Below are 13,842 nucleotides of genomic sequence, written 5' to 3'. Positions count from 1 at the left end.
TCTGTGTGTGTGTGTGTGTCTGTGTGTGTGTGTCTGTGTGTGTGTGTGTGTGTCTGTGTCTGTGTGTGTCTGTGTGTCTGTGTGTGTGTGTGTCTGTGTGTCTGTGTGTGTGTGTGTCTGTGTGTGTGTGTCTGTGTGTGTGTCTGTGTGTGTGTGTCCAGGTGGTGTTCGGAGGTTTTGTGTGGAGCGCCTACTTCTCCCTCCTCACCTCGTTCGCTCCGTCCTATGGTTGGTTCATCTTCCTGCGCAGCATGGTGGGCTGCGGGGTCGCGGGAGTGTCACAGGGGTCAGCTGAGCCACATGAACACACACACACTTGTGAACACAGAGGATTTGTCGGTTACAGACGCACAGAGATGTGTTTACTTTGAGTGAACTGAGCCTTTAGCTCTCTGACCTTTGCTGTGACCTTCAGGTTTGTGTTGAAGACTGAGTTCATTCCAGCCAAGTATCGAGCGTACCTGCTGCCTCTGGCTACGGTGAGTCTGAAATAATCCGTGACGCCTGCTTCACGTCTCAGTCCCTGTCTGATGTACAGAACTCCCAGCATGCTCTCTGCCTCTGTCTGCTTGTCAGATCTTCTGGATGACGGGCTCCATGCTGATCATCATCCTGGGGATGGTCGTGGTTCCATCTCTGGGCTGGCGGTGGATGATCCGGCTCTCTGTCACCCCCAGTGTTGTCCTCATCTTCCTCTTCAAGGTGAGACATCGTCCTCACCCGTCTGTCTTTGTCTGACCTCTGTCTTCATGTGTGAATAAACTTTTAGTGTTTCCTTTAAAGTTTGTTGTATTTCCAGTGAAAACTTCAGTGTCTGAACACGTCAGGTGTTTGTCAGGAGCAGATCCACACTCTGAGACACGTCTCCAGTCAGACCAGTCCGGACTGATGTGTCTTCTGTGCTGATTTTGAACCAGTTCATTCCAGAGTCGGCTCGGTACAACGTGTCGGCGGGAAACGTTCAGGCTGCGGTTCAGACTCTGCAGTGGATCGCTAAGATGAACAGAGCCGAGCTTCCTCCAGGACGACTGGAGGAGGCCTGTGAGGTCAGTGAACCGACGTCTGCCGTCCTGTATGGAGGACGTCCAGCTCGGCGCGTCCTTCATGTTTAACTGGTCAGCTGGTTCAGGCTGAATCTGGGGTGAATCTCCCTGTGCACTGGTTTTTCAGAAAGAAAGAGGCAGCTGGAGGATTCTGATCAGTTCATCCTTCAGGAGAACGTCTGTGCTCCTCTGGTACTCATGGTAATGGCCTCTCATTAATAATTCATTTACTTTTCAAAGACGCGTTCCAAAGGGCTCGACAGCAGGAGATGATGTGAACAAGCACAGAATGAAAAGCAGCTCTGAGGCTCTGTGAACCTCTGAGAATTACAGTAATATGATTTCATGAAAACATGGATCCCACTTTTCAGCTGCTTTGCAGATAAAAATCATTATCTCAGCTGTAAGACGTCCAACAGTTAATGTCCCTAAAACTGTCAAAGGACCCAGATTTTTGTGTCTGACTCTTGGTCTCTGCTTTGGGCAGGTTTGTGGCGTCCTTCGCGTATTACGGTTCGGTGTTGAGCAGTTCGGAGCTGTTGGAGAAAAATTTGTTGTGTGTGATCGACGCTGACCCAGAGCATCATGTCAAACACCGCCACGCGGACGGACTGTGTTACTGCATCCCCTTCGGACCGAGTGACTACCAGACGCTGCTCATCAGCTGCCTGGGGGAGGTTGCACGTACGTCAGCTGCTGCGTAACAAAGAGTATTTCCTGTTTTCAGCTACGGCGCCGTAGTTTCACCACTTTAGAAACACTGACATTAATGGTCCATTCTCACCTGACGCTGGGCAAGAGGCAGGTACACCTGAACCTGAGACCTGAACAGGTCTGTCAGAGGGAAGACACACAACCATTCTGTCGAGACGTTTGTCATTGGTTGTAGGTCAAAGGTCACCTAAGTGGAACTCAGAGACAGATGAGCTGGTGTGTGTGAGATTAGCAGATTAGACTTGGATTTGGTTATGGTGCCTGAGCGCAGGCCTTTTAACTTCACACCTGCCTGAAGCTGTTTGGTGATGATGGTCTGATGGTCTTGGATCATGTGTCCTGTCTAACCCTGTCCTCCTTTGTCCTCCAGTGATCCCTGCAAACATCTGCCTGCTCAATGTGTTTGGACGGAAGATGAGTCTGACGGTGCTGCAGCTGCTGGCGGCCATTTTATTCATGATGGTCAACATCTGCACCACCATGTAAGAACCTACCAGACTCTCCTCTGTCCTCTGGTCCAGCCTGGCTGGGTACAGGTTTGTGAGGACCCCCAGTCTGACTTCCTGTCTTTGTCTCCAGGTTTGGCTTCACGGTGCTGTTGTTCCTGCTCCGCTCTCTGGTCTCCATGAACTTTAATGTGGTTTATATTTACACTGCTGAGGTACGTCCATGCTGGTCTTACTTCTGGTTTTAACTGAGGTGGTTTTCATCAATGAGGTTTCAGGTAAGAGGTGTGTTTTTGTTTCTCAGGTGTATCCCACTGTGGCTCGGTCTCTGGGGATGGGTTTCTGTACGTCGTTCAGTCGGATCGGAGGAATAATCGCTCCGTTCATCGCTCAGGTTGGTTCAGCATCTGTGTGGGAAGCCCTCAGGTGAGTTTCAGGTGTGTCTGTCGCCCATGTTTGACATTAATGTGTGTCCTTCAGGTGCTGATGTCTCAGTCAGTGATTCTGGCTCTCAGTCCTTTCGCTGTGGCCTGTGTGGTCTGTGCTCTGGGAAACTTTCTGCTGCCGATAGAAACTAAAGGACGAGCTCTGCTGGTGAGACACAAGCCATGGTTTACTCTTTGTACGAACTTTATTTCATCTTTTGTCCTTGACAAATGTTCTGGTTTTGATTTTCTTTTTTTTTTTCTTTTTTTCCAGCAAAACTCTCGATGACGTCTCCAAACTAAAGGAAGTGTAAAGTTGTTAAACGTGTTGCTGAGGTCTCACTCTGTCTTTTATCATCGCTCTGAATTAATTGATTATTTTAGGAGTGAAAGCTGGAGAACCAGAGGACGCTGCTGTCTCTGTCTCGGCTCATTTTCTACCATTCAAAACCAAAAAGGCGTCAGACGAGATCCAGCAGCATGTTTAGTTCAGGGTTAGTTTCAGTTCAGGGGGGAGCTGCTGCTTATAGAACTTTATGTAAAGTTTTTATTTTGATGTTTCAGTTCTTTGTAAGTTGGACATTTATTGTTCTGCAGAAAATGTACATGTTTATGTTTTAATGAAAAGTGTATTTAAAGAGAAAAGGATTGAATTTAGTCATTAAAGTATAAATTTAAAATGTTTGGAGATTTATTTCTGAAACAGTTAAAACTTGATTTTAATGTATTTAACCCTCCTGTTGTCTTTGGGTCAACATGAGGGTTAACCTGGAAACCGTCAGACAGAAAACACAATATGACAAAACAGCAAATCAGCTTTAAACTGGAGACAGAAAAACACCTGGGGAACATTTCACATCAACATAAACCCGAGAACTTGATGAATCTAAACCTGTGCGCCCCGGGACATGCGCCCCGGCTCTGCACCACCAGGCGGAGGCTGCGTGGACTGGCTGCACTTCATCATCCATCCTCTTCGGTTCACCCGGGGTCTGTGCAGCGGCGTTTACGGCCCCGCTCACACAGGTCAGATCTGTCATTTACATAACGTGACGTTTACTGTGAGACAACCTTCAGGAAACACTCAGCAAACCTTTGTGCTTTCTCCACAGGCGACAAACAGCTGAAGAGAAACAGAAGGTGTTTTTCGACCTGTTGTTTCCAGGGTGTAATGAACCTGCAGCCTCATGGTGGCGCTGCTGTGTCTGCAGACACTGAAGATGATGATGATGAAGAAGATGATCTCTGGCTCCTGATCCCCTCCTGTTAATCTCGTTAGCTCAGACACTGTGCTCAGATTACAGATTACTGTCTGTCCTCAGGGGGGCGGAGTCTGCTCTCCACTGCTCCGCCCCTGACCTCAGACACACTATGTGTGTGTGTGTGTGTGTGTGCGTGCGTGCGTGTGGTTAAAGTGGATTTAGTGTTGGACTGGCCTCAGTTGAAGATGGAGCAGAGCAGCAGACAGCCGCAGCCTCTCTAAGACGTAAGTAGAAGCTTTGGTGTGACGGACGATATTTTCATGATGTTTGTCCTGTAACTGTCTCTGTTGGACAGTCAGACGGCTGTGAAGGCAGGAGACCGTGGATTTATAAAGTGTTGGACATCGCCTCTAGTTGGTCGGTTACTCGTACAAAATGTCTGTGTATCATATGGTGTAACCATGGCAACCTGCACATCTGGTTTCCAATCACAAAGTTTTTAGTTTCAGAGTAAAATGAACTAAACTAAAAGGAAACTTTACCCAGATGATTCAGATTTAGAGCTTTGGCCTGAAGTGAGTGTCTGTGTGTCTGTGTGTGTGTGTGTGCATAGGCTGGTGGTCAGTGAACTTAACATCAGTGGACTGAGTAAGAGAAGGTCCAGACAGCTGGCCAGATACTGCTCCCTATCAGCAGTCATAGGGAGCATGTTTATCTGGAAAAAAAGATGCTTCCTGTTTCCTTGAAGTAACATTCTGATAGCATAAGTTCTGTTGGTCAAAGTATTAGTTGGATCTTTCAGCAAATTTGGTTCCTAATGATATTACCTTGTAATGTGGAATCAAATAAAGTATATAATGTGTGTGTGTGTTGGTGTGTGTGTGTGTGTGTGTGTGTGTGTGTGTGTGTGTGTGTGTGTGTGTGTGTGTGTTGGTGTGTCTGTGTGTGTTGGTGTGTGTGTGTGTGGGTGTGTGTCTGTGTCTGTGTGTGTGTGTGTCTGTGTGTGTGTGTGTGTGGGTGTGTGTGGGTGTGTGTGGGGGTGTGTGTCTGTGTGTGTTGGTGTGTGTCTGTGTGTGTGTGTGTGGGTGTGTGTCTGTGTGTGTGTGTGTGTGTGGGTGTGTGTCTGTGTGTGTGTATGTGTGTGTGTGTCTGTGTGTGTGTGTGTCTGTGTGGGTGTGTGGGTGTGTTGGTGCTTGGTACAGATGGATCTGTTCTGTATGAGCCTCTTTGTTTTTGTTCACACAGATAAATGACGACGGGTCATGTGACACCAGTGCAGCCAATCAGGAGGTTCTGATTTCAGCAGCATTTCAATGAACAGAAATGAATCGAAGTCAGATCAAACATTTAAAACCACGTCAGGGACCTGGTCCTCTGTCTCCTTCTCTGTCTTCATTTTTCTGTCTGTCCTCTTTGTCTCTGTCTCTTCTGCCAAAGTGTATTTCAGTTAATTTGGTGTAATTACAGTATTTACTTTTTCTCACCGAAGAACGTGTGTGTGGTGATCAGGCCGCAGTCGAAGGAGTCTGTGTTGCAGTTACTATTTACTGGATGTTTGCACTAATTAGCATGTATTAGCATATTTTGCCGCTAGCTTATGAGTTCATTGCCGATCTCTGGTCGCTGCTGATACAGATAGAGGACCGGAGCAGCTAATGTTAGGAACACTGTTGCGGTGTGTTCCGTGCTCTCAGAGTCCGTTTATTGTGGGAATGCTAGGCTACAATTTTATTTGGTCTCATTTTTCTGTTTAAAAAGTCCGACATTGCATGGACAGAGCAGCTCCGTCAGTCAGCGGCTGCTGTAACTGTAAGTGGATAGTGGATGGAGGCAGCGGTGAAAGCCGGTAAATGTTCAATATTAAACATTTTAATATGTTATTATGGCTGACCCGTAGAGTAACCGCCTCTCCGCCAAATATGGAAAGTACACTCCCACTAAAATCCAAGATGGCGCAGCTCCAATGCCCATGGTTTGGTCACAGAACCGACTCCCCGAAACCAAGGGGTGACGTCACGGGAGCTACGTCCATGTCATACAGTCTATGGTTACACCACGTTACTACAGGAGGGGAGGCAGGTTAGCAGGAGGCCCCTCCCCCTCTCAGTTCACCTCAGATTCTAATGAAAAACAAACCGCAGCTTGATGATTTACATTAATGTTACACAGCAACGAGCAAAGTGAAATGATTCACACTTTAAAATGAAATAACAGAATGAAGAAGTAGCAACAGTAAAGTGTCAGGTTGACAGTGTGGAGCCTGACAGGTTACCTGTCAGGTGTTTACAGCTGAACTGGAAACTGTCCTTCCTTTCTGTCCTTTCAGCCTGTCTCTGGCCTCAGGAGGTGAGCTGGAGTCCGTCCGTCACGCCTTCCCCACGGTGCCCTGCTTCCTCCTTGGTCGCCATGGAAGGCACGTTTTTCCCAGAATGCCGAGCTCAGGAGCTGTTTGATGAATTTGTGTCGGCGTCGACCTGCAGGGCGGCGCTGCGGTCCTTCAGCCAGCTGTGTGAACATCTGCAGCTGGACCAGAGCTCCGCTGAGAGACCGCTGTACCAAGCCATCAAACGCCGCCTCAACTACTGGAGGGCCAACGGTCTGTGGACCAAACTGGACCGAAGGGCCACTCAGCAGGAGTACCTGAGGGCCCGGGTGTGCAACAACACCACGGTACATCCTTACACACACACACACACTATATGTATGTATGTGTAGATACGTGCACAGTGTTCACAGACTGACAGGCAGGACGAACCAGGACCAGTGAACCACCAGTGTAAAATTAGTGGGACTGGCCCTTTAAGCAAAAAATAACTTCTGAGTGTCACTGATTGGTCAATCTTGTCTTCTCTCTGATTGGTCCTCTCTCTCTCTCTCTCTCTCTCTCTCTCTCTCTCTCTCTCTCTCTCTCTGATTGGTCAGTGTGTGGTTATTGGGGCAGGGCCCTGTGGTCTAAGGACGGCGGTGGAGCTGAGCTTCATGGGAGCTCGGGTGGTGCTACTGGAGAAGAGAGACTCGTTCTCTAGGAACAACGTGCTCCACCTGTGGCCCTTCACCATCCACGACCTGCGGGGCCTCGGGGCTAAAAAGTTCTACGGAAAGTTCTGCGCTGGCTCCATCGACCACATCAGTGAGTCTGTGATCTGTTATAGCCGCCTGATCACAGCAGATGGATCCTTCAGTCAGCGCCACCTGTTTCCTGTCCGCAGGTATTCGTCAGCTGCAGCTGGTCCTGCTGAAGGTCGCTTTACTGCTGGGGGTGGAAGTCCATGTCAACGTGGAGTTTAAGAAGCTGGTGGAGCCTCCTGAGGACCAGAGCAGACACAGTGAGGACTGAAGTTATTTTAATGAAGAGGCTGATTCCTGTCACTGTTCGAAAATAACATTGTTTGTCTGTTTACCTGCACACCCGTGTACCTGTCCAGAGGTGGGCTGGAGGATGGAGGTGAGTCCAAAGTCTCATCCTGTCAATCAGCTGGAGTTTGATGTCATCATTGGAGCAGACGGACGCAGGAACACGCTGCCAGGTACGACAACGTGATCTGAATCTGCAGACAGATGTTCCTCTAAAATCATGTCAGCATCACGCTGAGTCCTCTGATCTTTCGTCCTCCTTTTACCTGTTTGTGTGAACAGGTTTCAGGCGTAAAGAGTTCAGAGGGAAACTGGCCATCGCCATCACAGCAAACTTTAAAAACAGAAACACCACAGCTGAGGCCAAAGTGGAGGAGATCAGCGGCGTGGCCTTCATCTTCAACCAGAGGTTCTTCCAGGAGCTACGACAGGAAACTGGTCTGTTTTTCATTAAGTCTCATTAAGTAAAAGAAAAAGATTTTTAGCCAGTTAATGTTCGTCTCTCTGAATCTCTCAGGGATTGACCTGGAGAACATCGTCTACTATAAAGACGACACACACTACTTTGTGATGACGGCAAAGAAACGGAGTTTGTTGGAGAAAGGAGTCATTCTCCAGGTAGGAACACACCTGGAGACGCAGCAGAGATGAACACGGCTGCTGAGCAGCTGTTCATTGTGAGGTCATGAGTGAGTCCAGGCAGGTCTGAAACAACAGGAAACATCTTTTCTTCCTCCATCAGGACTTCGCAGACACTGAGCAGCTCCTCTCTCGAGGGAACATAGACCAGAATGCATTGCAGGTGTACGCCCGTGAGGCCGCCGACTTCTCCACCAATCACAAGCTGCCGTGTTTGGACTTTGCAATGAACCACTATGGTCAGCCGGACGTCGCCATGTTCGACTTCACCTGCATGTACGCGTCGGAGAACGCTGCCATGGTCCACCAACGCCACGGACACCAGCTGCTCGTCACACTGGTGGGAGACAGCCTGCTGGAGGTGAGACAGGTGGAGAGACAGGCGGAGAGACCAATAGATAATGAAATCACAGTTAGTAAAATAACTCCTGTCTTCCTGTCCTCCTGTCTGTCTTCCTGTCTGTTTGCGTTCGTGTCTGCCCTGCCTGTCCTTCTGTCTTTCCTTTCTGTTTTTCTGTCTGTCCCCTCTGTATTCCTGTCCCCCTGTCTGTCCTCCGTCTTCCTGTCTTCCTGTCTGTCTGCAGCCCTTCTGGCCGATGGGAACCGGAGTGGCCCGGGGCTTTTTGGCTGCTCTGGATTCAGCCTGGATGATCAGGAGCTGGGCTCGGGGAGGAGCTCCTCTGGACGTCCTGGCTGAGAGGTGAACAGTCACACCTGGACAGGACACACCTGCAGTGTCTTGTGTGTTATCACCTGGTCACACTTTGCCTGTTGTCCTTTTCTGTCTTTCAGAGAGAGTGTGTACCGTCTCCTCCCTCAGACGACTCCAGAGAACATGCAGAAGAACATCAGTTTGTTCTCTGTGGATCCAGCAACACGATACGTCAACATCAACCCTCTGACCATCACACCTGCTCAGGTATGCTATCTGTCACACACACTCAGTGTTAAGCCTTTAACCTCTGACCTCGTGTTAAGTTGGTGGAAGAAGAACTCAGAGGTTTCAGAGGCTCAAAGTGAACCCAGCGCCTCAGGTCTGTGGTCCTGGCTGACAGGACCGGGCCCTGAGCTCACCGACGGCTCCTGCTGTTGGATGAGCTGACGTGTTTTTCCTCCTCAGGTGAGACACCTGGTGGACACAGGAGAGGAGGCGGGGTTAAATACAAATGGTGGTGACATCATCCGCCTGCCTTCATCCAGATTCCTCAGGGAGGGTGAGTCTGATTGACTGTGATGTGGTGTGATGTGATTGGTCCTCTTTGTTCTCAATAAAGCTTTAATCTGATTGGTCCTCTGTGCCCTCGTCCTCAGAGTCCTTCGCTCGGTCCAATCAGTTGCTGACTTGGTGTCAGGAACAGACACGTGGCTACCGTGGTGTTGCCATCGACGACCTGACTACTTCCTGGAAGAGTGGTCTGGCTCTGTGTGCTCTCATCCATCGATACCGACCCGATCTCATGTAAACGCTCGGCTCTGTTCGTCTGTGTGTCAGTGAACCAACGAAAACGATTCCACGAACTCAGGATTCGTTTCAGTTTGATGAACACCGGAGCGCTGGTTTCACATGGGTTCAGAAAAATTCAACCTGCAGCAGAAATTATGATCATGGCTCATTAGAACCACGTCTGTACATTCATGTTTGGTTTTAGTGCTGAATGTTCTTATAGAACTGATCTCGGTTCTAAAATCGTTTAAAAATCAAACTTTAACAGAGTTTGTTCACAGGTGACAGGTGAACAGGTGAACAGGTGAACAGGGGAACAGGTGAACAGGTGACAGGGGAACAGGTGAACAGGTGACAGGTGAACAGGTGAACAGGTGAACAGGTGACAGGGGAACAGGTGAACAGGTGACAGGGGAACAGGTGACAGGGGAACAGGTGACAGGTGAACAGGTGACAGGTGAGCAGGTGAACAGGTGAACAGGTGACAGGTTAACAGGTAAAATGTTCCTCAGCTCGGATCTGAGTGATGTTTAAATAAAGTTATGTTACTGTAAATAAAACCTGCTGAGAGAGTTTAACATGAAAATATTTCATAATCACAACTTTAAATGTGAAATATGAAAGTAAATGTTTGGTCTTGCGTTCCGCTTATTAATATTTTACATATGATCTAATCTAATCTTTGCTCCTCCTCAGAGACTTTGACTCTTTGGACGAGTCGTCGGTGGAGGAAAACACTCGTCTGTGTTTTGATTTGGCTGAACGAGAGTTTGGGATTTCTCCTCTGATGACGGTGGAAGAAATGTGGTCGGTAGCAGAGCCCGACTCTCTTTCCATGGTGATGTACCTGAGTCAGTTCTACCAGCTGCTCAAAGACTCGCCGCCCCCTGCTGGTGAGACCACTGGGCCGTCCCCGGTCCAGCACGGCTCAAACAAACACCAGGTTTCAGAGGACTGAGAGGGGAGATTTAAATTCAAAGAGATAAAGAAATAAAGTAAAATAAGGATTTAAAGAAAAGATTGATGAACTAAAGTCACAGGATCAACTATATGTTGCTGCAGCTGCTTCCAGATCGTATATTTATCATATCAGACGTGAGCTCAGAGCAGGAGAGGACAGAACGTAGAACAGTGCAGGTTCCACACAGCGACTCACAGTAACTTTAGTAAAGCGATGATCACCAGCGACTGTCCCATGATTCTTATCATCAGACCTGAGCTTCTGTGTCTGTGACGTCTCTTTGTTCAAGGTTGTTTGTGTCGGAGCTCTGACCTGAGATCAGCTCTCCTTGCTCCGGTGTCCCTCCTCAGCAGACTGGGACACAGTCCATCCAGGAGAAAGAACCCAAAGGTGCCTGTTCACCTGTGAAGCACCTGTGTCATCTTCATGTCTGCACCAGTGTGTGTCTCAGGTTCTTTCAGCTGCATTTGTCTCTTTAACTGCAGGAGCACAGAGACGCTGCAGGTAAAAGGAGGAAGACCAGTGGACACAGTGAAGAGCAGCAGGAGGTCGGTGTTTAAGTTACTGATGGAAAACTTTTATTTCTCTGTCTCCAGAGTCCGATCTGAGCAAAGACACAACAGCAGCGACAAACTAAAACAGAAAAGATTTTCTTTGAAGAAGTTTCAGTGATTTCTGTTAACGAAGGAACCAAAACAATAAACAAAGGAAAAGAAAAAAAAAATCTTTAGTAAACAACAAATAAAGGAAATGAAGAAACGTCTCTTAAGGCAGAAAAATAATTATTTAGTGAAGGAAAGAAAACAGAACAGAAACAGAAACCGATCGATCGGACTCTGAACCGATCGATCGGGCTCTAGTCGGGCTCTCGATTGATTGATCGGTCAGCTCGTCTTCTCTGCTCCTGAATGTCATTTTCTGTTTCAGTCATGTGATCTGAACGGTGACACCAACAGCCAGGTGTGTGACGAGGCGTTTGTGGGTGGGTCCAGTGGATCCAGGGTTCGTCTGATGGCCAATCAGCTGCAGGCGAGGCTGGACAAGAGCTCGTCTTCCTGCAGGATGTATCCTTCTTCTTCTTCTTCTTCTTCTGCTGCTGCTGCTGCTGCTGCTGCTTTACATCGACAGGTGAGTCCAGTCTGACATCAGGCAGATTCTGATCAATAATTCTGACCTGATCCTGATCATCAGATCCAACAACAGCAACATTTAACATGATGTAAAGGATTTGGAAAATTGACCCGATCACAAAAACCTTAGGTGGAGACAGTACTGAAGACAACAACAACAACAACAATAACGAGTGTTTGTGTTATTTACGGTGTTGAACAGCAGGGGGAGGCGTTGTACAGCCTCCCTGCCCACTCCGAGTCTGCAGATGCTGCTGCCCAGCCATCGTCATGGAGACCGGTAAAGACTGTGGGAGCAGTAGAGACAGACTCAGTAGTTTAGTTCCCTGTGACTTGTTTTCAGAACGTTCGTCTGATCAGAGAAACGAGTGAGAGGTTGTAATTTAACTTCGAGGCACAGACTCTGCACGTGATTCCACTGTCACACAGGAAAACCCTGATCCTGATCCTGACCCTGACCCTGACCCTGACCCTGATCCTGATCCTGATCCTGACCCTGACCCTGACCCTGATCCTGATCCTGACCCTGACCCTGATCTTGACCCTGACCCTGATCCTGATCCTGACCCTGACCCTGATCCTGATCCTGATCCTGATCCTGATCCTGACCCTGACCCTGATCCTGACCCTGACCCTGATCCTGATCCTGATCTTGACCCTGATCCTGATCCTCCATCTCGATTTTATGTAGTTAAAACTATTGCTGTACCCAAAAATGACCTGGTCCGGGACCTGGACCTGGTTTTGTTTCTGGTTTCAGCTTTTTCCAGATAGATAGAATTTTCCAGAGATTCAGTTAAGTGTCTCAGGTCTGTGGCTCTGACTGTGAGAACAGCTGCACACGTCTTGTTCTTCATAAATGAATTTAAGTTCCAACCTCCTGCGTCTCAGCAGAGACAGTTCTAGTTTTGGTGGACCTGGTTCCCTGAGTCCAGATTTCACTGCTCATCTGAAACGTGTCTGTCCTGTTTCTGTCCGCGACACGTCTCCAGCAGAAAAAACGAACTCTTCAACAGGAACAGATGAGTTTTCGATTCAAAGAGAAGATCAAGTCTCAGAGTGTCCTCAGTGGGGACGAGCAGGTACCCCACTGCACTGTGTGTGTTCTGTGTGTGTCTCTATGTCTCTGTCTCTCTGTCTCTCTGTGTCTCTGTGCCGTGTGTCTCTCTGTCTCTCTGTCTCTCCGTGTCTCTGTCTCTCTTTCTGTCTGTCTCTCTGTCTCTTTGTGTCTCTGTCTCTCTGTGTCTCTCTGTGTCTCTGTGTCTCTGTCTCTCTGTGTCTGTGTGTCTCTCTGTCTCTCCGTGTCTCTGTGTCTCTGTCTCTCTGTGTCCCTGTCTCTCTGTCTCTCTGTCTCTCTGTGTCCCCCTTCTCTCTGTCTCTGTCTCTGTGTCTGTGTCTCTCTCTGTCTTTGTGTCTCTTTGTGTCTCTGTCTCTCTGTCTGTGTGTCTCTGTGTCTGTGTGTCTCTGTGTCTCGGCCTCGTCTTGTTTCTGTCAGAGTCAAACTGAACGCTCTGTTTCAGTTGAAGTTCTTCGGGGCTCGATGTTCATGTGATGAATCTGCAGATCAACAACAAAGCATCTTCACTGAGTCACATGAATGGTTTCTATTGAAGAGAAGAGCTGACCTCAGATCAGCCTGGAGGACGGAGAGTTTGCTGACTGAGCAGCTGGTCCCGGTCCCGGTCCTCAGTAACTGAGCTCTGAGCTGTGTCTCGGACGGTGAAGCTTCGGTTCATGTTTTAATTTATCTGTCATCACGTGTGAAATGAAACGCAGAGCGTGTGAGATCCATGATGAACCTGGTCTCCTCAGACTGGCCTCAGTCCAAAACTTTACTTTAAACGAGTGAAAGATCTCAGATCTTTTCAGACTCAGTCTGTTCACCTGAACTTCAGTAACCAGGTTCCTGTCGTCATGGAAACCAAAGACCTATTTATGTCATAAGAGCAGGGGATTGGATGTTCTCCCCGATGTCCACAGGTCTCTCTCTTGTTGTCTCCGTCTCCACAGTTTGCAGTGACATCTGTCTCTCTTGTCTCCGTCTCCAGTTTGCAGTGGGCTGCAGTGACGTCTGCTGCTTCTGTAAGCAGAGGGTTTATGTGATGGAGCGTCTGAGTGCTGAGGGGATGTTCTTCCATCGCAGCTGTTTCCAGTGTGATTTGTGCAGCAGCTCGCTCAGACTGTCTGCGTACGCCTACGACCAACACAACGGTCAGTTCACTCACCAAACATCGTTTCATCGTTAATTAATTTAAAGGCTCAGTTCACCCAAAATACAAACTAATCACATAGTTTTGGACTCGTGTGTGTGATTTCTGTCTTCACCCTAATTAAAGATTATGAGACGTTATGATATTAAAGAAATTTAAATCTCTAGATGCAGCAGCAGCTACTCATGGAACAGTATCAGAGACAAATGGAAAGTGAAGACATGTTGAATCAGTGCAGCAGCAGCCTGCAGCCTGTGGGGGTGTTCACACATGT

General features: G+C 48.2%; 2 protein-coding genes across 3 annotated transcripts in view; both read left to right on the top strand.

Moving 5' to 3' along the window:
* The window catches only part of svopl (SVOP-like), a 7,394-nt gene extending 4,092 nt beyond the window's left edge, over window positions 1-3,302 (top strand). For both annotated transcript variants that reach the window (XM_041030188.1, XM_041030189.1), the window contains 11 exons: window positions 162-286; window positions 416-479; window positions 577-702; window positions 918-1,046; window positions 1,171-1,244; window positions 1,531-1,727; window positions 2,128-2,239; window positions 2,337-2,418; window positions 2,508-2,597; window positions 2,684-2,797; window positions 2,903-3,302. In XM_041030188.1, coding sequence (XP_040886122.1) covers window positions 162-286; window positions 416-479; window positions 577-702; window positions 918-1,046; window positions 1,171-1,244; window positions 1,531-1,727; window positions 2,128-2,239; window positions 2,337-2,418; window positions 2,508-2,597; window positions 2,684-2,797; window positions 2,903-2,917 — 1,128 coding nt within the window. In that variant the 3' untranslated portion in view covers window positions 2,918-3,302. The remainder of the gene's footprint in view (window positions 1-161; window positions 287-415; window positions 480-576; window positions 703-917; window positions 1,047-1,170; window positions 1,245-1,530; window positions 1,728-2,127; window positions 2,240-2,336; window positions 2,419-2,507; window positions 2,598-2,683; window positions 2,798-2,902) is intronic.
* A 2,934-nt stretch (window positions 3,303-6,236) lies between these two features.
* The window catches only part of LOC121176557 (protein-methionine sulfoxide oxidase mical3a-like), a 76,886-nt gene continuing 69,280 nt past the window's right edge, over window positions 6,237-13,842 (top strand). The window contains exons 1-17 of the mRNA XM_041030646.1: window positions 6,237-6,500; window positions 6,753-6,960; window positions 7,040-7,156; window positions 7,256-7,357; window positions 7,467-7,622; window positions 7,702-7,802; window positions 7,927-8,184; window positions 8,408-8,523; window positions 8,616-8,742; window positions 8,944-9,037; window positions 9,135-9,282; window positions 9,964-10,160; window positions 10,518-10,618; window positions 10,714-10,776; window positions 11,156-11,329; window positions 12,351-12,440; window positions 13,407-13,569. Of these exons, the coding sequence (XP_040886580.1) occupies window positions 6,237-6,500; window positions 6,753-6,960; window positions 7,040-7,156; window positions 7,256-7,357; window positions 7,467-7,622; window positions 7,702-7,802; window positions 7,927-8,184; window positions 8,408-8,523; window positions 8,616-8,742; window positions 8,944-9,037; window positions 9,135-9,282; window positions 9,964-10,160; window positions 10,518-10,618; window positions 10,714-10,776; window positions 11,156-11,329; window positions 12,351-12,440; window positions 13,407-13,569 (2,479 nt within the window). The remainder of the gene's footprint in view (window positions 6,501-6,752; window positions 6,961-7,039; window positions 7,157-7,255; window positions 7,358-7,466; window positions 7,623-7,701; window positions 7,803-7,926; window positions 8,185-8,407; window positions 8,524-8,615; window positions 8,743-8,943; window positions 9,038-9,134; window positions 9,283-9,963; window positions 10,161-10,517; window positions 10,619-10,713; window positions 10,777-11,155; window positions 11,330-12,350; window positions 12,441-13,406; window positions 13,570-13,842) is intronic.

This window comes from Toxotes jaculatrix, chromosome 22, assembly GCF_017976425.1.
Source record: "Toxotes jaculatrix isolate fToxJac2 chromosome 22, fToxJac2.pri, whole genome shotgun sequence".
NCBI classification, from domain to species: domain Eukaryota; kingdom Metazoa; phylum Chordata; class Actinopteri; family Toxotidae; genus Toxotes; species Toxotes jaculatrix.
This window is presented reverse-complemented; position numbering and strand designations above follow the sequence as displayed.